Here is a 24,710-nt window from a genome sequence, read left to right as displayed (position 1 = left end):
CTGCCTCCTCCTGTGATGTGCTGGCTCCCCAACCCCACCCTCACCCCCCTCCCCCGAAAGAAACACGCGGAGCCTGAGCCCAAGTCTGGCAGGGGCAGGCAGGTTTTATTCCAAGCGCCGGACAGTGGTGGCCCCCCCTCCTCCCCCGGAATGCTGCTGGGACAGAGGAAGAGCCTGGCTTGGTGGAGCCTGGGAGCCCGCGGCGGCTCAGAGCAGGAAGGGGATGATGGGCATGCGCAGAGGCGGGTAGTCCCGGAACTCCTTCAGGTAGCTGCGGTGCTTGCCCTTGGCCCAGATGGTCATCTGAGTGAAGCCCACCAGGGAGAAGAGGGCCACTGCGGGGCAGAGCGGGGGCGTCAGGGGGGCCGCAGAGCCCGGGGGGGGGCGGGGGGGGCGGGGGCATGGAGGGAGGAGCAGCGGGTTCACCTGGGAGACACTGTGTCATGATGGCAAAGCCAATCCAGGATCCCACCTGTGGGGAGAGGGGTCAGGGGTCAGGGTGGGCAGGACAGGGCAGTGCCGGCCGCTCCACGGAGGCCTCGCCCCAACCCTTACTATCCAAATGCCGATGCCAGAGAGGCCTCGAGTAGACAGGATGACCTGATGAAGGCGCCCCCCGTTTCCTTGTGGCTGCGAGCCTGGCCTTGCACACCTCCCAACTCCCAGAAAGGCCAGGTTTTCCGTCTCCAGATGCTACAAACTGCCAAGGCAGCTGGTGAGCCAGGGACCCCAGCCCCAGGAGGGAGAGGGGAGGAGAGCGGGGCAGAGCCGCACCTCGTACGTGTAGTTGGGGCAGGACACCAGCAGGAAGAGCCAGGTGAAGGGGTTCTTGGTGGGGTATGGGATCTTCCTGGTCTTGGACCCTGCAGGGCAGGACAGGAGGGGCAAGTGAGACCCCCTCACCCGGCCCACCCGGCCCGACCCCCACCCCCTCACCTGGGGCAGGCCCCTCACCAGCTGGCCGCAGGTCCCGCAGGGCCATGTGGATGGAAAAGTTGCCAAGCTGGCAGATCTGTCAGAGCAGCAGGGTCAGCGGGGAGCCCCCAGACTCCCCACCCCAGACCCCTCCTCCCCAGCCTGCTTACCACGAAGATGGCGAGGGCCAGTTTCACCTGCTGAGCTCCATAGGCTGAAGAGGAAGCAGAGGGGTGGCCTGTGAGGGGAGAACCCAGGGGGGTGGGGAGGGGCAGGGTCCAAGGCCACTTACTGGGGGGTGTGTAGAGAGGGTGGTTAATGTAATAGGCCATCCATGCGGCGAAGCCCCAGTAGTAGGTGCAGTTCTGAAAGGGAGTGGGGCTGCGGTGAGTCGGGCTGGCAGTGGGTGGGCCCAGGGACGGGCGGGGTCTGGGCACAGGGGTCCAGGTGGGTGGGGCCGGGAGGCGGCCAGGGTCTGGCTGGACACACCCCGGGGCGCTCACCTTGAAGATGTTGCGCAGGGGCATGGTGCCGTGGGAGAAGCGGTGCACGAAGAGCGTCTCCAGCAGACGCTTGATGTAGTGGAATGAGTGGCAGATGCAGGCAAGGCTGGGGGGGGGGGGGGGAGGGGCGGGGGCAGGCTCAGCTGGGGCAGGTCCAGCAGGCCTCCCCCCACCCCCCCACCGCCCCTCCCCCTGGCCCCACTCACTGCACCACCGTGTGCCGGCTGGACGTGAAGTCATACTTGTGGCCGTAGATGAAGGGCACCCGGAAGTAGAAGAGCAGGTAGATGAAAAGGGGCCCTGCGTACTCGGTCAGGAAGACCTGGGGGTACGGGGAGCAGGTGAGTCACCCCAGTGTGGCTGCTGGGAAAGGAGGCCACGGACAGGGCTGCGGCTCACCGTCACCCAGCTGATCTGGGCCCCCAGGTCCCGGAAGTAGAGTGTGGCCGTGGTGCCCACAGGCAGCTTCTGCAGGACGTCCTCATCCTTCAGGGACTTGCCCTCTGCAGAGAGACCAGGCCGGGGCTCAGAGCTGCCCAGGACTTTGCCCACTGCCACCCAGGAGCCTAGGGCGGCCGAGCAGACAGCTGTACTCACTGGGGTCCAGGCGGAGGGACTGGCGAGCAGGGTACCACTGTGGATCTGCGGGGAGAGCAGGGCATCACAGCGCACAGCATGGTGGAGCCCAGGGACCCCACGCCTCCTCCAGCCCCAGGACAAGGCCTCTGAGGCCCGTGCTAGGACCCAGCCGGGAACAACCCAGGCAGGAGAGGGATGTTATCCTTCCGAAGGCCCGGCAACGACATTCCTGCTGAAGGCCACGCAGGGACATCTGCCCCAGGCAAGCCAAGAGAAGCCTGGGCCACACTGGGGGCATCTCTGCAGGACCTGGGAGGACAGGTGTACAGGACAGGGTCCCACCCAGAGGCCCCTGCCCAGAGGTCACAGGGGTGGCACAGCTGGGCCCTGGACTTACGGGTCTTGGTGAAGAGGTTCTTGATCTCGGCAATGGTGGCATGGGGCTCCACCTGGGGGAAGCAGAGGCCGCAAAGAAGTCGGGGGTAGGGGAGCCTGGTCAGGGCCCCCTCCTGGTGAGGGGGGTCGGAGAGGGGGCCTGGGCCCCTGCTATGGGAGGGGGAAGGCCGGAGTTCAGGCCCCCCTACCTACATGGCTGAACGGCACAGCAGCGGCCCCCCCAGAGTGGAGACGGTATGAGCCTGGGAAGCTGGGCCTGCTTCCCTGCCTGTGCTCACCCCCACACAGCTGCCGGCAGAGTGACGGCCCTCGGTCAGGGCCAGAACTCACTGGGGCGGGAGCCCCTTCCCCCCTGCCTGGCATCTGCAGGGGGCAGCTCTCAGAACCCCCACCTTCTTCCCAGGCCCCAAAGCCCTGCAGGGTCCACAGAGGTTGCCTCACCTCCTCCCACCAGGGGGCCGGATCCTGGCCACACCCAAGGGCCAGCGCTGCCCACCCCACCCCACCCCACGCCGGCAGGGGCAGGCCCGGGGACAGTACCCCTCATCCGCCCGAGGAGTAGGTGGGGTGTCAGGACACAGGTTGGGGGGACGCAAGGAGTCCGCCTCCTCAGAACCAGGAGCCCCAGGAAGTAACGGGCCCAGACTCCGTGTCCTTGGCCCAGGGCCACCGACGCCACGGTCGTACCTTGTCCAGGAAGCACAGCTTCTCTCGCGTCTTCGCGTCCAGAATCTCCACCTCGAAAAAGAGGACGGCCTTTTTAGGTTTTTTGGTCTTGGCGGGGGCGATTCGGGGGAGGCCGTTGAGGCCGAGGCCGAGGCCGGGGCCTGGGCCCGGGCCGGCCTCCCGGGCCACCATGCCCATGTTCAGGTCCATGCTGCCCTGCTCTGCCCGCTGCGGCCAGCGGCCCCGGCTGCCGGCCGTCAGCCCCCACCTCGGACCTCCCCAGGCGGAGCGGCTCTGGGCCGGGCGGGCGCGATCAAATTCTGCCGCGGTGCTGGAGAGGAGCCCGCGCCTGCCCTGGCACCGCCACCTTCTGTGCAGATGTAACCCGAGTGCCCCACAGCCACGGCCCAGCTAAATATAAAACTGCCCCAGACCGAGCCCCCCAGGAGCCATGCCACAGACCTCCTGGGGGCGACCCCTGGGGGCTGGGTCCCCCAAAACTGAGGCTTTTGAGTGGACACAGCGCCTGGACAGCACTGGGGGCAGGGAGACCCTGGGAGGCAGGCAGGGAGGCACCTCCCGCCTGGCCCGGTGCAGGGCGGGGCCGGCCTCGGGAGGAGGGCGAGAGAGGCCGAGGGCGGCCCAAGCCTCGGCCGGCTCAGGCCCGCAGGGCTCACGGGGCTTAGAGAAATCCCAGCTATTTTGAGAATCCCAGAGACAGATCATCCACTTCCCCTTCTGAGCTGTAAGAGACACTGCGGATTATTTTCCTTGTGCATTTGTGTTCCCAGGGAGGTGACAGATTCCTAAGTTATTGGTGCAGAGAGCCTCTCTCTAAGTGTGGAAAGGGTCAGGAAACGGAGAAGTTTCCAGCCAGCATCCCCAGCCTGGATGGATGAGGCCCCGGCCCCGGCCCCTGCCTCCCTGACCTCCCTTCTCCACTCATTTCTCACTAGGTCCACCCGGGCCTGTCCAAGGCCACCTCTGGGGCAGTCTTCCCACCACGTCAGCCCAACACAGTGCCTTGCCTAGGCCCTGAGCCCACAAAGCCCAAAGCCTGGCCACCCCCCAACCCCACCCTTCTCCCAGAGCCGCCCCCAGACAGTGGCAGAGCAGTGGGCAGAGTTGGGAGGGAGAGAGCCCCCCCGGGGGGTGGGGGTGGGGGTCTGGCCCACCCATCCCAAGCAGGTCAGAGAAGGCGCCGCCGGGGGGGGCCGTGAGCATGTGAACCGCTGAAGCTGCAGGGAGGCCCAGCAGTGGCCAGTGGATCCCCAAAGGCCCAGGTGCTCCCACGGGGGACTTGGCACAGATGCTACTGACGTGGGTCGTGGCAAGAAGGCCTAGGGCTGACCTCAGGTCAGCCGCTAGCAAAGCAGGCGCTGAGAATCCTTCCCGCCCCTGGCGGACCTCGGTCAGAGGCAGTGTGGAGAAAGGAGCCGGTCAAGAAACCCCAGGGCAGGGCCCCAGCCAGGGCTCTCTGAGGGCAAGGCCGGCCACCCACAGCCCGGCAGATGGTCCACCGCAACCAGCACCCCCTAGAGGGAAAGGGATCCCCTCACACATCCCCCAACAACACGGCAGATGTGGGGACTGAGTCTGGCCATGCCACGAGGTCGCCCGTGACCAGCCCCTCACTTCTCTCTGAGCCTCGTCCAGGAGGCAGGTAGGAAGGCGTGGGCCTCAAGGGGTTATAAGGGGTCATGAGACAATGTGAGTGGAGCACCAGCATGGGGCCTGACAGGAAGTGCCCCAAAACCTGGGGCCACGAGGCTGGGCGTGAGGAGGCCCGGTGGGAAGGGCACAGGCCTGGGTGCAGATCCTGGCGGCCTGCAGGCCCGTTTGCCCACGTATGCTACGCCCGCCCCACATCAGGGACACGAGAGGGCCCAACACCCAGAAGCCCCGGCCCATGCTGCCTGCTGGTGCTGCACTGGAGTGAGCCTGCTGGGGACTGCCAGCCGTGTGGCCTTGGGGGACAGCCTACCGAGCCCCTCTGAGCCACGGGCCAAACAGATGGGGCCAGAAAAGAAGCTGGTCATACCGCCCAGGGTGTCTGGTCCCACCCAGGGGACTTGTGGGAGAGGGAAGGGGCACACTTGGAACGTGCCAGAAAGGGCTAGAATAGCAGGGCCGTGGGCAGGCATAGGGCCTGCCCTGTGGCTGCAGGTATATTAATAGTTCCTGGGTCCCAGCAGGGCGGTGCCCACATGCCTTCAGAGCCCGTGTGGGGCAGGAGGGCAGCACCAGGCCCACTGGGAGAGGAGGCCTCCAAGTTCCTGCTGAGCCACTCAATAGCTTAAAATATAAGCAGCCCCTCTCCCTGCCGGCCAGCTGCTGGGGGAGGGCTGAAATCCTACCCCTCTCCCCCAGCCTGGGCACCAGACCAGGGTCCGGGGAGAGTCGGGGGCCCCGACTGGCTGCCGGAGAGGAAGCCGGGTGGCAGGAGGGGTGGCCGGGCAAGGGGCACACTCCCAGCGGCCGCGCCGGGGTCAGTCCCAAGCTGGAGGACGGGAGCCCGCGCCCTCACAGAGGTAAGCCTGGCCCTCCGGGCAGCACCCTGGGGCCCAGCCCACTGGGGTGGGGGCTGCCTCAGCTCAGGGCTGCTGCGGCTGGATCTGGGGCTGGGTCGGTCATTTCCCACTTCTCACCCCCTCATCCCAGGACCCAGCAGCTTTCATGCTGAGAGAGGTCTCAGAGGCCCTGAGGAGTGAGGAGAATGTAGGACCCAGGACCTCTCCGTACGATTTTATAATTACTGCAAACTGAAAAGTGAAATAAAAGTTTATGCTAGGTGGCAGAAAAAAAGAAAGAAAGAAAGTTATGCTAAGTAAAAGAGGCCAGACACAAAGACTCACCGTATTATGTAAAGTGTTCAGAATCAGCAAACCCAAAGAGCCAGAAAGACTGGGTTGCCAGGGGGCTGCGGAGGGGGGATGGGGAATGTTGCCTGATGGGAACCTGGTATCTTTTAGGGGTGACGGCAACATTCTAAAACTAAAACGAGGTGGTGGCTGCAGTGGACAGACAACACTGTGACTCTACCAAATGCCTCTGCACTATTCATTTTTAATGGTTCATTTTATGCGAACTGCACTTCAATAAATTATTTTTAAGGGGGGGCGGGATGCGCTAAGAAGCAGGCCCCAATTACCCATCAAAAGAAAAGGCCCCAGGGCAGGGAGCAGCAAGGGTACCCCACCCCCATCCACCTCCCAACACTGAGGGCCTAAACAGAGGGGACATGGTCATATGCTTCCCATTCTTCAGTCCCTCAGCTTACCCACCCACTGCACCCCTCCCCACCCCGCTGCGACCCCAGCCCCTGCTCTGTGCTGAGCATACCTCCCATGCCCTCTCCTTCTCCCTCCCTCCCTCTCTCTCTCTCTCTCTCTCTCTCTCTGTGTGTGTGTGTCTGTGTTGCCTGCCCAGGCCTGATGCCAGCCTAGGGTGGGGACCCAGGGTAGGCCTACGCCAGGTCAGACGGTGTAGGCAGCTGCCAAGCACAGCCCTTAGGCAGGGTTCCTGAGCACAGAAGAGTAGGCAGCAGGCCCAGGCCCCATCCCTGGGGAGAAGACAGGCCTGGGGAAGGGAGGAGAGGTCAGCCCTCCTAAGGCTGCTGGAGGCAGGTGAAAGGCTGGGAGGGGGGTCACTGGCCGGAGGTCCCAGCCGCTGACCATAGCTAGGGGGTGTGGCACAGCAGGCTCCGGCACAATGGATACAGAGGACAAGGACGGGGCGGACACCCTGGCCTGGGACACGGGAGCACGGCTCTGCGATGACAGTTCCACTAGCCCGGGAGGAATTCTCACCCAGGCGCCTGAGATTCCAGGATCCGGCCAACAGCAACTCGTGGCACCACGAGGTCAGGGCATGAGGGTTGGGGGAGGGGGCAGGACCAAGGATGGGGCCACAGCCCACCCTGAAAGAGGGGCGGGGGTCAGGCTGCAGCCTTCCCCAGCTTGGAGGGGAACACCCAGAGCCACTGCTGAGCAGCAGGGCCCACGGCCTTCATGGTCTTCATGAAAACAAAGAAGCTGCTGATCAAGGTAGTCACAGTGGAAACGGGTGCTGTTTTCTGAGCACCGTTCTGAGCTAGTGTCGGTGCCCAGAGCAAGGCTCCAGGGGTGAACCCCACCTAGCAGATGAGAAACACCAGAGCTGTGGGAAAGCGGAGCAGTTACGCATCTGTAGGAGAGGCTCAGGGCCTTTGCACATGCTGTTCCCGCTGCCTAGACCACTCTCCCCCAGACCCCTCAGGGCTCCTCCCTTCACCTCCACGGGCCTTCAGACAAATGCTCGGTGAAGTCCTTCCTGACTTAAAATAGCAACTCCCAGATACCAGCTCCCAAGGACAAGGACTGCCCCGTTCTTGACCATTTCCCAGCACACAGACCTCCCCAACAAGGAGCTGTGCTCCGTAAGCACCTGCATGAGGCAGCTGGGCTTGCCTAAGGCCCCACCACCGGCCTCTGAGCCCAGGCCTTTCCCTTCACCACACCCCAGGGGGCCCTGCCCACCTCGCCCAACCCCAGGGTGGCGGCAGGGTGGAAGCTGCTGCCTGGAGTTCTCCGTACCCTGGGCCAGGGACCTAGTGCCAGGGAAGCCTCTGTGAGGCCCCCACACATGCCCGCCAGGCTCCTGTGACCCTGTGGGGCCCAGCATCCTGGCAGCCAGACCCTCCTCCCAGGCTCAGGAGCACCACTCACTGGGGGAAAGGGCCAGTGACCAAGCCAGCTCCCAACTCCAGGGAAAGCTCGCTGACTTCCTGCACCAGCAAAAGCCCAACACAGAAGAGGGGCTCCATGCTGACCGGCTCTATGGAGCCTGGGCCCTCAGAGGCACTACCACAGGCCCGTGGTCCCCACACAAGGAGGGCTCAAGGGCCTCCTCGGCTGTGTGCACATTACCTAGGCTCTAAGGTCAAGAAGACTCACCTACTTCCTGGCTGTGTGGCCCTGGAAAAGTTACTCAACCTCTCTGAGCCTCCATTTTCTCATCTATAATGTGGGCTGCCCCCACCTGCCATCTCGCAGAATTACCGTAAGATTTACAGAGATAATGACACCCAAAAACAGGAGATAAACACACCCAGCCTACAAGAGATCCTGCATGGAGTTAACTATCATCAGACCAACACTGGCAAAACAGTACTGGCAGTACAGCCAGGCCCTTTCTCCCCAAATCCTGGCCATGAAGACACCAAGGTCAGGGAGGTGATGTGGTGACGCTCCATCCAGCCGGTGACAATGCGCCCGAACCCTAACAATAGCAAGACACGTGTGGGCGGGAGGGGCGGGGCTGCGGCGAAGTCCCTACTACGGTTCGCTGCCAGGCTGCGGCGGCTGCCCTGCGCTCCACTGCCCCCTTGTGGCCGTGGACTCCACTCCCAACTGCGGGAGGAAGAAGACCCCTGTCAGGCAGAAAACGCCAGTGCAGGACCAAGAGCGAGTACTGGCTCGGGCTCCGCCACTTACCAGCCAAGAGGCCTCGGGAGCCACTGCCCCACATTCCCTCTTTCGGCCCCTCGCCCGCTCCCGCCTCCCCTCCTCCCCCATCTCAGGCACTGCAGTGAACAAGACCCATCCCAGCCTTCACAGGACCACACCCCACCCTGTGCGTGCTGTGGGGGAGGGGGGCGGGGGGCGAGGCGGGGGACAACAGCCACCCGTCTGTCACCAAGCGTCGTGGAGAAAAACAGAACTGGGCAGGGGAGTCCGGGGTGGGGAGGAAGGCCATTTTCGGGACGGTGGTCAGGGAAAGCCTCCCTGAGCGGGGGGCATCCGGGCAAAGGCCAGTGAGACGCCAGGCAACAAGCGTGCACACGAGGCAGAGGGAAGGCCGAGTACAAGGGCCCTGTGGCTGGATGCGCTCAGCGGCTCTGAGGAGCAGAAGGCCCAGGTGGCCAGCACAGAGCGGGCAGACGGCACAGGTGAGGGCTCTGGCTCTTACCCCGAGGGAAGTGGGCAGGTTCCCCTGGGAACTGGGAGACCAGGGCAACGATGGGGACAGAGCAGGGAGGTGGCCACGGAGGAGTGGAAAGTGGTGGCATTCTGGACAGACGAAGGGCAGGACCACGGGATCTGCTGATGATGGTCTGGGGGGTCCGACCTGAGCCCCAGGAGGAAGGAGCGCCAGAAAAAAGGCGGCAGGAGAAGTAGGCGCCACCTGAGCCCAGGTGTGAAGAGCCACACTTGCATCTGCTGCACCTGCAGGAGCGGCACCCAGGCGGGCGCGGCACACAGGGGCCCGGGCACCAGCGCCCACAAGGCCTGCAAGCCGGGGGCCCGGGCCCCTCTCGAGCCTCAGTGTCCCCCCAACCTTATAAACACCGCCGGGCCCAGTGCTCTCCAGGCCCCTCCCATCCGCCAACAAGACTCTGTGGCCTCACGGCGGAGTCCACATCCCAGGGCCCCTTGGGACAAGGGGTAGGCACAGGCCTGAGGGTCGGCCCGGATTCCAGGTCACCCTCACCAGCTCCCGATGATGCCCCTGGAACCTCTGTGCATCCTCAGGCGGACCCGCCCAATGGGCACGCGTGGAAAACAGCAGGCCTGGAGCTGCGGCGGCTTCCGGGGCCCCTCTCCTCGTCCTCCCCTTTCACCTGCCCGGCAGCCGAGAGGGCAGGAGCTCTTGGCTCCACTTCTCAGATAAGGAAGCCGTGTTCCAAAGGGTGAGGGACGCTCCCGGGTCACACAGCAAACACCTGAGCCCAGACGCGCGCTCGTGTGTGCTGAGAAAGGCCAGCACCCCCACCCCCGCCCCGCCCACACAGGCCTCTGGGGCCGCACCCCCAGCCGGCGCAGGCTCTGCGGAGGCCCCGCGCAGAGACGGCACAAGCAGCACGCCCAGCCTCCGGCCGGCTCTCTGAGACCCCACGTGGGTCTGCCGGCCAGGAAAGGGCCCTGCAACTAGGCCACCTTGTGAGGGACGTGTGCGCCCTGGTGGTGACGTCTTCTCCTGGGCCTGGGGCACGAGAGGCCCGCTGTGGGTGCAAGCCCTGCTCAGGGCAACCTGGGACTCCAAAGATGCAAAGACCTTGACAGGTCCTTCCGCCGGCTGGCCCAGGCCCTCGCGGCCCCCACGGGCCCCCGCTCGGGGCATTAAGAGCTGCCGCACCCAGAGGAGGGAGGCCCGGCCGCGAGCGGCACAGCACCCGGCCGGCTCACCCGCTTCACAGACGCAGAGGCTCGGGCACGTTCGCCTGGACTCGGCGACTCAGCACTTGCAGCTCCCTTTCCCTTCCACTTTCCAGAAACATCGAAGTCACACTGCTCGCGCCAGGGTGGCTGAAAAGACCTTGGGCTCGGCTGCCAGGAGGCCAGCACAGGCCGCACCTGCTCCGCCAGAAATACCTCCTTCCCCAGTGGCCTCAGCTCGTGACCCCATTTCTCTGAGGTGCCCAGCGCACTTGCACCAGCCTCCCCGACGTGCCACCACGGGGGCAGAACGTCACCAAGGCTGGCAAGGGCGGGGAGACGCTGACCACCCACTCCCAGGCCCTCAACCAGCCAGTTCCCACCTCCTGCCCCCGCTGGCCAGACAACAAGAGTCAGGGTCTGAATGCCAATGTCCCTGGGCTCTGGGATGGGGGCCAGGAGACGCTGGAGAGCCCCATACACCCCAGCGGCGTCCTGGAGAACATTCTTTAGGTGCTCAGGTGACCCCGGGTTGGTGGCAGCAACCACACAGAGCACAACCTGAAGGGGACACCGAACCAACACAGCGGGGACTCTGGGTCTCGGGCCCGTTGACCAGCTGCCCACTGGCAGCCCCCGCACCTCCCTGGGCGGGCACAGGCTGCACCTTCCGGGACTCCAGAGGGCGCTGTCCCACCCAGAGCAGGGCTGCCCCTGGGGCCTGTGCCACTGGGAAGCGCCTCCCCAAGAAACATCTGTCGGATGCTTACCTCGTGCCAAGGGCCGTGCTGAGACCTTCGCCTGCCTAACTCACCTAGCCTCACCAGGGCCCGTAAGCTAAGGACTGTGACCCCAGTTATGCAGCTCAGAAACGAGGGGGCCCTCGCCCAGGGCACACAGCCAGGAAGTGCCGCGGCCAGCGCCAACGCACCCGCCTGGGCCCACAGCCCCCGCCACACCACCACCACCGCTCCGAAGAGTGGGGTTAGATGCCAACGGGGGAAGAAAGGTGGGAGGGGCCCCGGGATCTGATCATCTGCAAGGCACCCCCTTCCCTCCCGATGCTCCAACTCCAGCACACTCGTCTTGGAAGGTCCAGACTCCGCAGAACAGGTCACTACCAGGGAGCCCAGGGACTGAGCCCGCTCCTCGCAGGCCTCAGGCTCCCGTGGCCCCAGCACACTCAGGGTCCCAAGGGAGAAAGACCCGTCACCTCCTGACACCACACAGAGGTGTCCAGGCAGGCTCAGCGGCTGTCTTCACGCTTCCTGCACGGTTTCCTGTCAGGCCCCAGGGGGAGGGGTGGAGGGAGTCCCCACGGCAGTGCCACAGCAGAGGCCAGAGTCAGCCCAGCCTCCCAGCCTGAGCCTCGGCGTCTCCCTCCGGTCGATGGGAACGTTTGAAAGAAGACCTAACAGACAGGGTTCTCGTGGCACACGTGGCAGAAGTCCCACCCGTGGTCCCGAACCCTGCCTGCTCATGTGACTCCGCCGAAGAGCCCTGGACTGGGCAGCCTAGGCGGGGGGACCGGGGTCTCTGAAGGGGGAGCCGGCGCCCACAGCTTCGAAAGCTCCCAGGTGACAGATGGGAACAGCCACCTCGACCCAGGCTGCCTCTGGAAGCCCAAAACCCCTCCCAGTGGGGCCTCAACCATTCCCTGCAGGTGCAACCCACCCCTTCCTCGCCCTGCCCCCTGCAGGGTGTGAGTCCTGAGTACCCAGCCACCACCAGTTCACACTGATCCTACTGGACTGGCACCGTTACCCCATTTTACAGACAAGGAGGCTGAGGCTGAGGAACACAAGTCACCAGCCCAACAGCACCCGGCTACGAGCTCCAGTGGCGAGACCCCATCTATATTTGCTCCTTAGAACTGAATGCTCTTCCTCCAGGGCTGTCCCCGGCCCCAGACCCTTGGGGGACGGCCCAGATCTGCACCCCGGCACCCCCTGGCCAGATCAAGGGTAGTGACCGTGTCTGGTCTCTGCATCTCTGAGCAGGAAGGTGCCATCAGGCCAAGAAGCTGGAAGAGGCAGGAGACACTGAGCCCTGCAAACACAGGCTGATGGGAGCAGCAGGAGGAGCCCATCCAGGATGACCCCCCACCTGCGTCCAGCACATCTGGCCCGGTGCGGCAAGCAGGTTAGTTCACCCCAGAAACTTCCGGAATCGCCCGCTCTGGGACCCCCATGGCCAGCTTCATGCACAGCAACAGCTAACACCTCCCACATGCTCACAAGGTGCCAGACACAGAGGCACATTCTCAACACAAGTTACCTTTTACTATTAATCCCCTTTTACAGATGAGGAAACTGAGGCTCATTCGTTCACCACATAAATACTGATTGAACATCTACTAACTGCTACATGCCAGGCACTGTTAAAGGCTCTGGGAATTCAGCTGTGGAAAGAGAGACAGAAATCTTTGCCCACGTGCAGCTGACATTTTAGCAGGGGGAGGACAAAGACCATCAAATAAAGTTGCACATAACATTAGAAGATGTCATGTGCCATAGGAAAAGCAGAGCAGGGAAAGGGGACGGGGAGTGGAAGGTGAAGAGGGGGTGTGCAGTTTTATACAAACTGGTCAAGAAAGGCCTCCTGAGGAGACCTTGGGACGAGCCCTGAATGCAGTGGAGGAAAGAGCTGTTGAGAAATCTGGGGAAAGCATCCAGGCAGAGAAATGGCCTGTGCAAAGGCCCTGAGGTTCAGCATTCTTGGTGTGTTCAAGCAACAGTGCAGAGGACTGTGTGGCTGGAGAGAGTGAGCAAGAAGGGGGCTGGGGGGAGGTAACAGGTTGTGCAGGGTCTCACCCTCCAGATGAAGACTTTGGCTTCTATTCCCCCCCCCCTTTTTTTTAAATGTTTATTTTTGAGAGAGAGAAAGACAGAGTGTGAGCAGGGGAGGGGCAGGGAGAGAGGGAGACACAGAATCCGAAGCAGGCTCCAGGCTCCGAGCTTTCAGCACAGAGCCCGACGCGGGGCTCAAACACTGACCGTGACATGGTGACCTGAGCTGAAGTCGGACGCTCAACTGACAGAGCCACCCAGGCGCCCCTGGCTTCTATTCCAAGTGAGGTGAGAGCCCTGGAGGATTCTGGGCAGAGCAGGGACACGACCTGACAAGCTCCTAAAGGATCCATCTGGACTACAGGGGAGTAAGGGTGGAAGCAGGGAGCCGAGTAAGGAGCTACGGGAATAATTCTGCCAGGATAAAAGATGTCTTAGACCAAAGGGTCGGCCAACCACGGCCCAGAGGCCAATTCTGGTCCACCGCCTGTTTCTGTACGAACTAAAATCGTCCTTCTACTTTTAAATGGTTGGGAAAAAAATCAGAAGCCTATTGCGCAGCACAAGGACGTGACGTGAAATTCAAACCTCAGGATCCACAAAGCCGTATCACAGGAACAAGGCCATGGCTCACTGATTGTTAATGTATCATCTACGGCTGCTTTGTTTGTTTTTTTTTTACAACTGTCGAGTTGAGAAGATGTCACAGGAGCTATATGGCCCACAAAGCCCACGGTATTTCCCATCTGGCCCTTCACGGATAAAGCCTGCCGACCCCTGGCCTGGGCCCGGTGATGGTGGGGGGCTGATGACAAGCGGCCGCCTTCCAGCTGTACAGCGAAGGCTGAGCTGCAGGGTTCGCTGACCTGGACAGGAGACGTGAGAGAATGAGCAGAGCCAGAGCCTCGGGGCTGGGTGATGAGGAGGCTGGAAGTGCCGTTAACCGGAGGGGGGACACGCAGTTTGAGGGCAGTCTGGAGCTCGGGTCGGGACATTATTAAGTCTGAAATGCCCATTAAACGGCCCCACGGAGAGCTCCAGCTCACTGAGAGACCACACAAGGTGGGGGGGGCCGGGGGCGACGTGGAACCTTCACAAGCCTGTTCTGCTGACTGAGAAGTTCCCGTTCATTCTCTCGGGAAGTGCTTACCGAGCCCCTCGACGCGCTGGGCCCTTGCCAGGGGCTGGGCTTGATGAATAGAGAGACCTATGTGTGACAGTAGTGTGCTGGGCAGTGTTCCCAGTGCTGGGACAGAATGGTGAGCACAGCCGAGAGAGGCCACGCTCCTCGACCGGTCCTGTTCACACTCAAGGGGAACGTGGGCAAAGCACCTATCACGTAACATGAGGCTGGGACACACCAGGTGCTGTGAAGAGAGCCTGGCAGGGGACCCAGAGCACCAGAGGAAGTGGTCAGGGAAAGCCACTCTAAGGAAGTATTATCTGAGCCATAGCCAGAAAGAAGCCGAAGGGAGGACCGGCCTGAGGCTCCCTGTGGGAAGTGCAAAGGCCCTGAGGCAGCAGTGAGTTTGGCAGTGCCCTGGAACATCCAGCGGGAACAGAATGGACTTGAGCAGCTGAGGAGGCTGGAGTGCATGGAGGCCCAGTCCAGCACTTTGGGAAGTCACTGGAGTGCCACCATCTGCTTTGGTTTTGAGAAAGAGCCCTCCCGCTGCCACTGCTGGGAGCAGCATGGAAGCAGACACAGCAGTGAGTCTCAGAAACAACCCAGGCCAGAGACCTCAGTGGGGCTTGGACTAGGGCAGAGGTGACAAGTGGTAAAAAAAAAGACACTCTAGTTCCTGGATCCTGAGACACCACTGATTGAGATCAAGCTGCCAATTTGGGGGGGGGGGGGGGGGTCGGGGAGTGGAGAACTTTCTATATAAACATGACATGTATATATATCAATCATAAGACACAGCCCAACTTAAGGTGAAAACTGCATTCTGGGATAGAAGGAGAACACGAACAAGGTAAGAGGATTTCAGCAGAGGAGGGCAGGGCTTCCAGAAGATTTAACGGGCCTCCCTGCATCTTTAAAGGGAGAGGTGAATTAAGAGGTGGCTCTCGCCGTTGACAGAGGGGTCCAGGAAGATGCCCTTGGCTGTCTTCCCACCTGCAGCATTACCTGTGAGCAGCACCCTGAGCCCTGCAGGCCTCTCTGGCTCCGCTCAGCCCCTCTGGTGGACAGCAAAACGAAGCGAGGGAAAAGGAACCGAGAGTTTTATATGCACGTGCTTCCCCGTGCCTTCTCTCCCCGTGATGCACGTTCCCAGGCCCAGCCGGGGAGGCTGGCAATGAGTTCACTCCCATGTGGCGTCCACGACACCCCAGGTGAGCCGGAATGTGGCAGAAGATGCAGCTCCCAGGCCCACTCCTCAGACCGCGCCTGGAGGGGCCTGGCAGGGAACATTCTTAGGGTCTGGTGATCGTGGCTTAGCACTACCCACGGGATCCCCACCTCATCCGCACATGAAAACTCAGAGTTCAGGTAACTTTTGGGTCAAAAAGTGGGGGGGGGGGGGGGAAGGGGGAGGGCCAAACCCCAAAGTGCCGAAAGATGAGCCGTGACCAGCTTCATGACGGAAAGGCAGGAGCTCAGGGTCAGGACCGCCAGCCCCGAGGGGCAGCCGTGTACCCCACAACCATGTGAGGGTCCTTCCTCCTCATCCGATTGCAGTGTCTCTGGGGGTGGGGGGCATCAGCGATGCGGCTAACTGCCTGAGCGTGCCCGGTGCCTTGCTCTGCAAGCCAGTGTCTCTAACAGACGTGCACATGATCACCTGTTCCGCCAGGGGCCAGGGCTTACAGCGAGCGAGGAGCTCAAACACACAAACTATCAGAAGGTGCTAAGTGCTGTGCAGAGAACTAAAACCGGAGAGGCGACGGGTGGCAAGTGTGGCCTGAGTGGATCAGGGTGGGGGGAACCTCTCAAGAGGAGGTGACATTCATGCTGAGCCCTGAATGACGGGATTCCCAGATAGGAAGGGCAAAGCCATCTCTCCTGAAACACTGGTATTTAGCACAGGGGTTGCGTGACTCAACCCAGCCCTGGGGTGGATGGTGGATGGTGGATGGATCCCCATCCCCAGCCAGGAGAGTCTGTTAGACTTTATTCTCTGGTGGAAATAATAGTCCACAACATACTGTTTCGGACTACACGTATCTCCCCAAGAATTCTGATACTCCCCTCACTCCCCGCAAAGAGTATGTTTCCCTAACCCTCCCTCCTCCCACTGACCCACCCTTCTCCTGAGTCAGACTCTTGAGGGGTCCTGGGGAACAGCTTCCCCCCACAAGAGTGGAGGCTCCAGGTCTGTGACCTGCCTCCTGATGTTCCAGGATGCCCCAGTGCCAGTGCGAAACCGCCCTCCCCCAAACTCAGCCGGCCCACCCTCACCCTGAGGACAGGCACTGTTCCCACGGGCCCCACCACAAAATTGGCATGGCCCCGGCCAGTTGCTCCCTGGTCCCTTTAAAAAGGAAAAACAGAGTTCAGAAGGACCCGGACAATGGCACAAACCCTGCAGTCTATGGGGCCAACTGAATGGCCTGGGGACTCTGCTTACATAAGAGCCTGGTTCGAGCAGGGGACAGGGCCAGGGCCGTGCCAGCCTGCCAGTCACCGTGACCTACTGAGAGGCTCTTTATCCCTCAGAGAGCTGGGAAAGGCTCGTGGCCCATCTCTAACTAACCACGAGACTGGCGGGGCGGTGGCGGTCGGGGGAGCGGGGGAGCCCCAAACACCATCCACACCCGCCAGTCAGCAATAAGGAACAACTACTCTGCCCATTTATGCAACAAACAGCAGAATGCGAGGACCCCTCCCCTCCCCCCAGGACTTAAAAAATAAACCACCCTCTTAAAGTTGACCTTTTAGGCAAAATCAACAGAGAAGGGACTTAATCACCCTCAGGATAAAGTCCACAGGTCTCTGGCCACTCGGGCCTCATCACTCGACATGGGCCATCCACAAAGTCAGGCCTCCCGGCCTCTGCACATGCTGTCCCCTCCCCTTCCCTGAAAACCTTCCCCTTGGTTTTCCCCTTGGCTCAGTGAAAAGACCTGGAGGGCAGAGGCTGTGTTTAGTCCGTCTTCCTGGAGAGTGACAGGCACAGAGAAATGCACTGGGGCGAATGAACGAATGAATAAATGGCAGAAGGAAACAGATAAGTGGAGGCCCACGACAGGAGACCGCTCAGACCAGGACAACCCGCAAGCATCCCGTGCGGCCGGGGACAGGCCCAGGCGCAGAGCTGGCAGCTCGTGGTGAGGCCGAAGCATGGGGAGGAGAGGATGATGCGGAACAGGCTGGCTGGCCGCAGCAGCGCTGGACCCGGGGCTCGCGGACAACGGGCCCTAAGAAGCCAGCTTCCCTGGGTCACAATCAGTAAGGACTGACTCGGCCCAACACGGGAGATGCAGTTCTCAGCCAGGTCCCTGCAGCAGCCCCACACTCGCCCCTCTGCGTCCCGGGAGCCTGACCACCAGAAGACGCATTCGTGCATCTCGTCAGTCAGTAAGGAGGCGCCGGCCAGGCGCCGGGGAAGCTGCAGGGACAAGACACAGAGTCCCTCCCTGCCGTCACCAAGCTCACAGTCTGACCGTGAAGAACCCAAGTGAAAATGCAACCATGGCCCAAGGTGGGCCCGATGGACGGGAGCAGGGTGCCAGGGGGTGGGGCGGGGGGTCATCCTCCAGGTAAGATGGTCCAGGAAGGCCTCTCTCTGCAGGACGTGGAAGCTGAGCTCTCAGTAAGTAGCGGCCGGGGAAACACAGAGGAAGAGCCTTCTGGCTGAGGAAACAGGCAGATGCTCAGGGCTGGAATGGGGCTGCAGATGTTTGAGGAGACGAAAGACAGAAGTGTAGAGGGTGAGGAAGGCAGGGGACAGAGGACGATGAGGAGCCCGAGAGACGGTTTCTGAGGCCCAGGTGCTAAGATCCTCCCATTTACACGGGAGAAGCCCCTGCAGCCGCTGCAGGGTGTGGAACATGCCAGAAGCTGCCCGGCTTCCGAGGGAGCAGGTTCGACGGCCATCAGATGGGCAGACCCACCCGAAGCACCCACTTCCTGGGACGGCTCTCTGTCCCAGTAAGTCCGAAAAGTGGGTCCTGACTGTGCTTCCACTTGGCCCAGGGAAAGAGGTCGTCCCCAAATGTGACCTCCACCGTGTGTGACAGTGTATCAAGACTGACCACCGGCTGCTTCCTCCATCTTCTGGGCATACCATTTAGCATGAACCCATCTCCAGCAGCTTCCGTGAAGGAGGCCTCCGTGGCCCGGTTCACTGGCAAGTCGTAAGGCTTTCAGGAGAGGCCACGTGCAGAAAGCATTTCCGAGGCTGACCGATGCGGCTCTCCCGATCCGTCCAATGATTTGTCCTGAACCACCTAACGCTCTGTACCCCGACTGCGGGCCAGGAAGTGTGCTGGCCACGTCACACTCCCCAGCGGCCCTCCGAGACAGGTGTCCTTACCCTGGATTCATGGGAGAGAAAACCGAAAGCTCAAGCAGGGAGAACTGTCTGTCCCAAGGGCAGAGCCAGTGGCCTCCAAAGACATCCCCCCTCAACGCACAACCGCCCGGGGCCCACCCACAGTGAAGCCCCCCATGGCCCACCAGAATCCTGGCATTGCCACTCCCTGAGGGACTAAGGGCCCGTCGCTTCACTCCTCTGCCCCAGTTTCCCCATCGGTCAGAGAGAAGAACGGTCCCTACCCCATGGGTTCGTTACCAGGATTAAATGAGTTATCAGCTAAAAGCGCTCAGAGTGAGTACCAAGCTGGCAGAGGCGTTCTGAGGAGGAGGATTCCCTGGCTGTCCCCAGGTATTAAAACATCCTCTGCTGCCACCGGCAGTATCAGCAAGAGGGTGCTAAGACCTAAGCTGAACTAGGCCACCCAGCCCAAGGTCTGGCCAAATCTGTCGGTGAAAGCGCACGGACTGCCAACCAAACTCAAGGGCTGAGTCCCTTCCTAGCACAGTCCCCACTCAGGGCTGTCTGTCCACTCGCCACTTACCTCTCCTCAGGAACAGGTTATTCAAGAGGCTCTGCGAGGCTCCGAGAGAGCTCCCTGGTCGCACCCAGGCTCACCTAGGCCCACCCCCGCCCACCACTCCGATCCTCCCACTCACCTCCCAACCTCAGCCCCCGCCCCGCCCCGCCTCCCCTGCCTAGGCCCCGCCCTCCCCCGCCTCGGCCCCACCTCTCCTGCCTAGGCCCCGCCCTCCCCGCCTCGGCCCCCACCTCCGCTGCCTAGGCCCCGCCCTCCCCGCCTCGGCCCCACCTCCGCTGCCTAGGCCCCCGCCCTCCCCCGCCTCGGCCCCACCTCCCAGACTTAAGCCCCCGCCCTTCCCACTCAACCGGACCCAAGGCTCTTGGCCCAAGGCACACCAACACAAGGAAGGTCTTTAAACCTTTTAAGGCTTTCCCGGCTGCCAATCCCAATCCGGCTCCCCCTCTAGAACTCCGAGGGACAGCCCATCCGATTTTAGGGGCCAAGAGAGACCCTCGGCCAGCACTCCACACCGACCCACAGAGCCTCTTCCCACTCTCCCTCCAGGGACGCTTTGTCCTCAGAACAATGGCACGGCACAGCACAGCCTGGCCACCAGCAGCCTTTGGAAGCATCAGCAGGGACAGAAACTGGAAAGGTGCAAACCCAGGGCTCAAGCCCAGCTACACGGCTTCCTGACTCTGTGACCTTCCGCAACTTAATTTGCTTCTCTGAGCCTCAGTTTCCTTATGTGCAAAGTAGAAGTAATACTCGTGCCCACCCGATCACCTGTGCTTGTTGGTGCCCCCCCCCCCCCCATTCCTCTTCTACGGATGGGCAATCAGACAGACCTGAGTCTGGATCCCCTCTCTGCCACAACATGACCTTGGGTAAGTTGGGCAAGTTCCTTCACCTGAACCTCGTGTTCCTTATCCACAAATGTGAGCAAAGAGGACCCACCTCTCAGGTTTTCGGACAGATACAATAAATGTGACCTGTCCCTGCTATTAATCCAGCAGGATTGATTATCCGGCCCAAGAAGAGGGGATCACAACCAGCATCCCAGCCTGTCTGCAAATGAAAAGCCAGTCCCAAAGACATTTTTGGAAGGCCTTTTCTTTCGATGCAGCATGCAGAAGGGTGTGAGAGTAAAGAGGTCAAGCAGTCCCCATTTCAGAACACCAACACCTTTCTGCAAAACAGGTGCCACATTTAAGGTACGAAAGTCGGAGACCCACACATAAAACGGGCTCAACAGTCAGAGAAACCCAAAATATCCCTCACCTATTCCAAAAGGCCACAAGAATTCAGAAGAAAAAAGTACAAAAAAACCCAGCAGACACCCAAGATCCCACCTCCCAGATTTAAGAATTATTTACATCAGATTCCTTTTTTTTTTTTAATAAAACAGACATAGCTGAAAGCCTTCCACACCCCTTTTCTCCCCACTCCCTCTCCCCAAGCAACAGTTCCTCTAACTGTGTGATTCCCACATACTTCTAACCTCTAATCACAACATACCCACTTATTATGTACATATCCATAAGCAGTACAGATTAATCTCTCTCATTTGGTACTTTTTGAAATACATAGAATCTTTTGCAGCTTGCTTTTTTCCACTCAACAGGATATCTGGAGATTTACGAAAGGACTGGGAAACAAAGTAGATTTTTTTTTTTCGTAAAATGGAACTGTGCACAACAGTTAAAATGAATGAACCAGGGCTACCTGTAGCACCCTCTAATGATATATTTCCATCAACTTCCTAATGTTCTTTCTTACTGACCTTTGCCTTCACAGGTTGCATTTGCCCCCAATGAGCAGTCACAGAAAGGCTCAAAGTAGTTAATCAAGCTGCTCTGGTCAGTGACACAGTTATTTACTGAGTGGCAGAACCAGGATTCAGCCCCACCCCTGCCCAAAGCCCACACACTTAAGACACCACCATTAACCGTGGGTCTACTTTCTCCTTAATTTTTGCCTTCCAGCCCAGTTTTCTGGCTCTAAACAACTGCCACTTGACCAGAACTCTACCTTCCAGAACTTTCACATGCTTATTCCTGTGGCGTTAGTGGAAGCAAAACTTGCCTGAGGCAAGGTACTGTGTTGGTCTAGGATTATTCGCAAAATTAGCACCAATAGAGCTACCCTTTTTGGGGGGGGTGGAAGATCCTACATAAGGGCAGTGGGGACCCCAAGAGGATGAGGCTTCCTTGTCTCCAGGTACCCATCTAGAGGAAACGGGCAGTGATGGGCAGTGACGGGCAGTGATGGGCAGGGAAGGGCTCAGAAGACTGAGAGGCGCTGATCTTCCTGGAAATTAACAGTCATTTACAAGACACAACAGCTGTTTTTCCAGTTACACCTGGGATCATTACTTTGAGCTCTCATCTGCAATGGCAAAAAACAGCAATAAAAAAAAAAAAATGGAAGGAAGGAAGGAAGGAAAAGAAAAAAGGAAAGAAAAGAAAAAAAAAAGAAGAAAAGAAAAGAAAAGGAAAGGAAAGAATCCTGTAGCGTAAGATAAGCAGCTCTCTTATCAACCCTGATCTGACCCCAAGACAATCCCAAGGCCTCCTTTGCCTTCCAAGAAACCAGCTTCAGCCAGGACCCAAAGGTGACCCGTTCTATCTGCTTCATCTCGACTAGTCCACTGAAGGGATACTTTTTCCTCCCAGATCACAGAGGGGACACCAGCAGTGATGGTAAACTGTTACTGAAACAGCAACAAATCTCCCCTCCAGCTGGAATCCCAACCGCCATGACATCAGACCTCGGCCTCCATCAGCGTCCTGTGTGACACTCCACGCAGATCACATTTTTCTGAACATCACTTCTATCGTTTGTAAACTCCATTATCTCGAGGTCTCTCTCGGAGCCACAAAGGTCTTTGAGGGAGGTGAACCCCTCAGTGGACAGGGACTCACTTGGGGGTGAAGGATGGGCTTAGTTTCAAATAGAAATATATTCTTTGATGAAGATAACCGAAACCTTTACTCAAAGTTTGTTAAATGGGAGTGGAAGGAGTATCCGTGCTATTTTTATGGTTCTGCAACAGACACTTGGGAGTAAAACTATTCTGCCTGCTGGGAGACAAGGGACCCTCCCACATGGAAAGTGTAGCTATCACCTTGGAGGGTACTTGGCAAATGGTAGCAGAAAATGAGAATAGAGAACACAGCAAAATAATTTTTTTCCTCCAAGGTCACTTTGAACAGTGGGTTTGAAGCTCCCCCTTCCTTCTGGCAGGAAAAAGATTCATTTCCATAAGGTAGAGCACGTTCTCCAGTGCAAGCCACAGGCCTCAGCCTGCACCGTTTCCGGAACAAATGTGCTCACCCCAAGGGTCCTCAGAGGCCTACTTTATCTGACTGCTAACTAAGGAAACTAAAACTCCATTTTGCAAAAATGCCGTATGGATCTTCCTTCCCGCATCTTTCAAACTGTGGCTTTTTCTCCGGGAGTGTAAGAGGGTTTGAGAGGGGAAACCGTATTAGAACTTTATTCTATAATCATAAAGTTGAATGGGGCAAGAGAGATCGTTGAATCCTACCTCCTCATTCCTGGTACTGTGTCAAAAATGAGCGAGGACTTCTAGGTTTCAAATTAAAAAAATAATTAGCAAAATAATAATAACAATAAAGGGGGGCAGACACAGGTAACAGTATGTATGCAACCCGAGAATAAAAACAAGAAATCTCGGGGCGCCTGGGTGGCTCAGTTAGTTCAGTGTCTGACTTGGGCTCAGATCATGATCTCTCGGTTCGTGATTTCGAGCCCCGCATTGGGCTCTGTGCTGACCGCTGGATCCTGGAGCCTGCTTCAGATTCTGTATCTCCCCCTGTCTCTGCCCCTCTCATGCTGTGTCTCTGCCTCTCAATAATAAATAAACGTTAAAAAAAGTTTTTTTTTTTTAATAAAAAAAAAAAAGAAATCTCTCCTTTCACTTACATGCGAGGTACCTAACGTAGTCAAATTCATAGAGACAAAAAGTAGAATGGCGGTTGCTAGGGGCTGGACAGAATGGGGAACAGGGAGTTAGTGTTCACTGCGGACAGAGTTTCAGTTTTTTAAATTCAAAAGAAAAGAGTTCTGGAGATGGATGGTGGTGATGGGTGCACAATAATGTAAATGTACTTAATGCCACTTACAAATGGTTACATGATAAATTTTATGTTATGTGTATTTTGCCACAATTTTTTAAACTGAGGAGAAAGAAAAAAAAAAAAAAAAGACATCTCTACCTGCTAGTTTTCATTTGGGGACCAGCATGGCCTAGGGGCTGGCAACTAAGACCGGAGTCCTGAGTTTCTCTCTCTGTTCTGCATTTACCCGGGGGGGGGGGGGGGGGGGGGGGGGGGGCCCTTGGGTAAGTCATTTGACATCTCTGAGACTATTTCTTCATCTGTAAAAATGGGAATAATAATAATAGTCCCCAACCTCATAGGCCTACGAGGATAAAAAATAAGAGAACATAATCTCATAGCACAAGAGTAATCACACGCTAAGTTATTATGCGTTTTAAGAATAAATTAGTTTATTATTTAATGTTATTTGAAAGTCAGTACTGATCAAATAATTAAATTATTAATATTCTATTATCAGCTAGATCGATAAGCGCATCAGACTTCGTTTTAAGGGAAGCAGCAGCCCAAGTTAGGAGTCAGGGGACCTAGGCTTCAAGAATGGCTGTGGGCGTGAGATTTCCCCCAGGTGACACGCAGGGATTGACTGAGACGATCTCTTAGATTACCAAAAAGCAAGATCAGCTTTGCTACTCGGCGGGAGCCAGGCCTGGAACTGCACCTCCCTCACCGCCTAATCTCCTCGCGGACGTCCCGGACGAGGGAAGGGGTCCAAAGATCGTGCCAGAGGCTGATTGCAAAGCCCTTTCCTAAACCGAAGGAGGTGGCATAATGCAACACTTATGCAAGACACCCTCGGATCGGGAGCCAGGGTCCCGCACCTTTGTTCCTCCCCTTGCCAAGTCTGCCCCGGCCCGCTGGGGGAGCTGCAAGGAACCTGCAAGCTTCCCACATCCTGCAGAGACCCCAAGAAAAGGCAACCCCACAACAGCCTAGGTTGCAGAATTAGAAATACCCCCTGCACATGCGCGGTGCGATTTACGAGTGGCCCCGGGACACGACGCGCGCCCACTGCGCCTGCGCCGTCCCGCTCGCCCTTTGGGGCACAGGACCAGAAAGGGGGGGGGGGTCCCATGGTCCCACGAAGAAGAAAAAACGAATGAGTCTGCGGCGGCCGCTAGGTCCCGGTTTCCTCGTTCCTTACCTCATAGTGTTTCATGGCTTCTTCACACGACCCCTACTAATCCTGCTGCCGCTGCTGCCTACCTGCGCGCGACAAGGAACAGGCTCCCTCACGCGCTCGCGACCGCCGCGCGAGACTAACATCGGTTCCGCGTCCGCCCCGCCCCTCCCTGCCACGAGCGCCCCTACAGCCAATCAGCGCGCGGGGCGCTCACCTTCGACCCCGCCCCGCGGGGCAGGTCTTGAGCGAGGACTAGCAGCTCTCGCCACGAGGCTGGCCAATCAGCTTGCGGGACACAGGGAAGAGCTAAAAGGTGCTTGGCCACCCACCAATCAAAATAAGGCCTCGGCGCCGCGCGCCCCTTGCCCGCCTCTCGGTGGCGTCGCTGTGGAAACCAGGGGAAGCAACGGTTACCGTAAAGCTGGGGGCGAGAGCAAAAAGTTGAGTGACAGGGGCGG

At 59.2% G+C, this 24,710-nt stretch overlaps 1 protein-coding gene and 1 long non-coding RNA gene across 8 annotated transcripts; one reads left to right on the top strand and one right to left on the bottom strand.

Moving 5' to 3' along the window:
• Positions 1–79: 79 nt before the first annotated feature.
• TECR (trans-2,3-enoyl-CoA reductase) lies at positions 80–24,405 on the bottom strand. 4 transcript variants are annotated; one of them, XM_053897235.1, is made up of 13 exons: positions 24,274–24,405; positions 3,081–3,131; positions 2,395–2,446; positions 2,016–2,060; positions 1,818–1,921; positions 1,625–1,740; positions 1,419–1,524; positions 1,208–1,280; positions 1,086–1,129; positions 955–1,012; positions 775–863; positions 427–472; positions 80–335 (listed from the first exon to the last, which is right to left on the bottom strand). In XM_053897235.1, the coding sequence occupies exons 1-13, from the start codon at positions 24,286–24,288 to the stop codon at positions 208–210; spliced, it is 927 nt and encodes a 308-aa protein (XP_053753210.1). In that variant the 5' UTR covers positions 24,289–24,405; the 3' UTR covers positions 80–207. The 4 variants fall into 4 exon arrangements, with proteins under 4 accessions (XP_053753210.1, XP_053753208.1, XP_053753206.1 ...); XM_053897233.1 differs by lacking the exon at positions 24,274–24,405 and adding an exon at positions 20,771–20,806; XM_053897231.1 differs by lacking the exon at positions 24,274–24,405 and adding an exon at positions 3,522–3,800.
• Positions 3,811–16,131, top strand: LOC109253976 (uncharacterized). Of its 4 annotated transcripts, XR_002074604.2 has the most exons (4): positions 3,811–5,590; positions 6,489–6,921; positions 12,196–13,272; positions 13,677–16,131. It is a non-coding gene; the product is annotated as an uncharacterized LOC109253976 (long non-coding RNA). The 4 variants fall into 4 exon arrangements; XR_008420266.1 differs by lacking the exon at positions 13,677–16,131 and having other exon boundaries at positions 6,760–6,921; positions 12,196–13,649; XR_008420265.1 differs by lacking the exon at positions 13,677–16,131 and having other exon boundaries at positions 6,757–6,921; positions 12,196–13,649.
• Positions 24,406–24,710: the final 305 nt, after the last annotated feature.

Source organism: Panthera pardus, unplaced genomic scaffold (genome assembly GCF_024362965.1).
Source record: "Panthera pardus isolate Hobbes unplaced genomic scaffold, ASM2436296v1 HiC_scaffold_8, whole genome shotgun sequence".
Lineage (NCBI taxonomy): Eukaryota > Metazoa > Chordata > Mammalia > Carnivora > Felidae > Panthera > Panthera pardus.
This window is presented reverse-complemented; position numbering and strand designations above follow the sequence as displayed.

Bases quoted from the DNA above. Each gene is read 5' to 3' on its own strand.
- TECR (XM_053897231.1), bottom strand. From the start codon at position 3,785: ATGATCTGTCTCTGGGATTCTCAAAATAGCTGGGATTTCTCTAAGCCC. The intron at 1,130-1,207 runs GTAAGTGGCCTT...CTTCCTCTTCAG, and splicing joins CCCTCTCTACACACCCCCCA to CCTATGGAGCTCAGCAGGTG. The intron at 864-954 runs GTGAGGGGCCTG...CCTGCCCTGCAG, and splicing joins GCGGGACCTGCGGCCAGCTG to GGTCCAAGACCAGGAAGATC.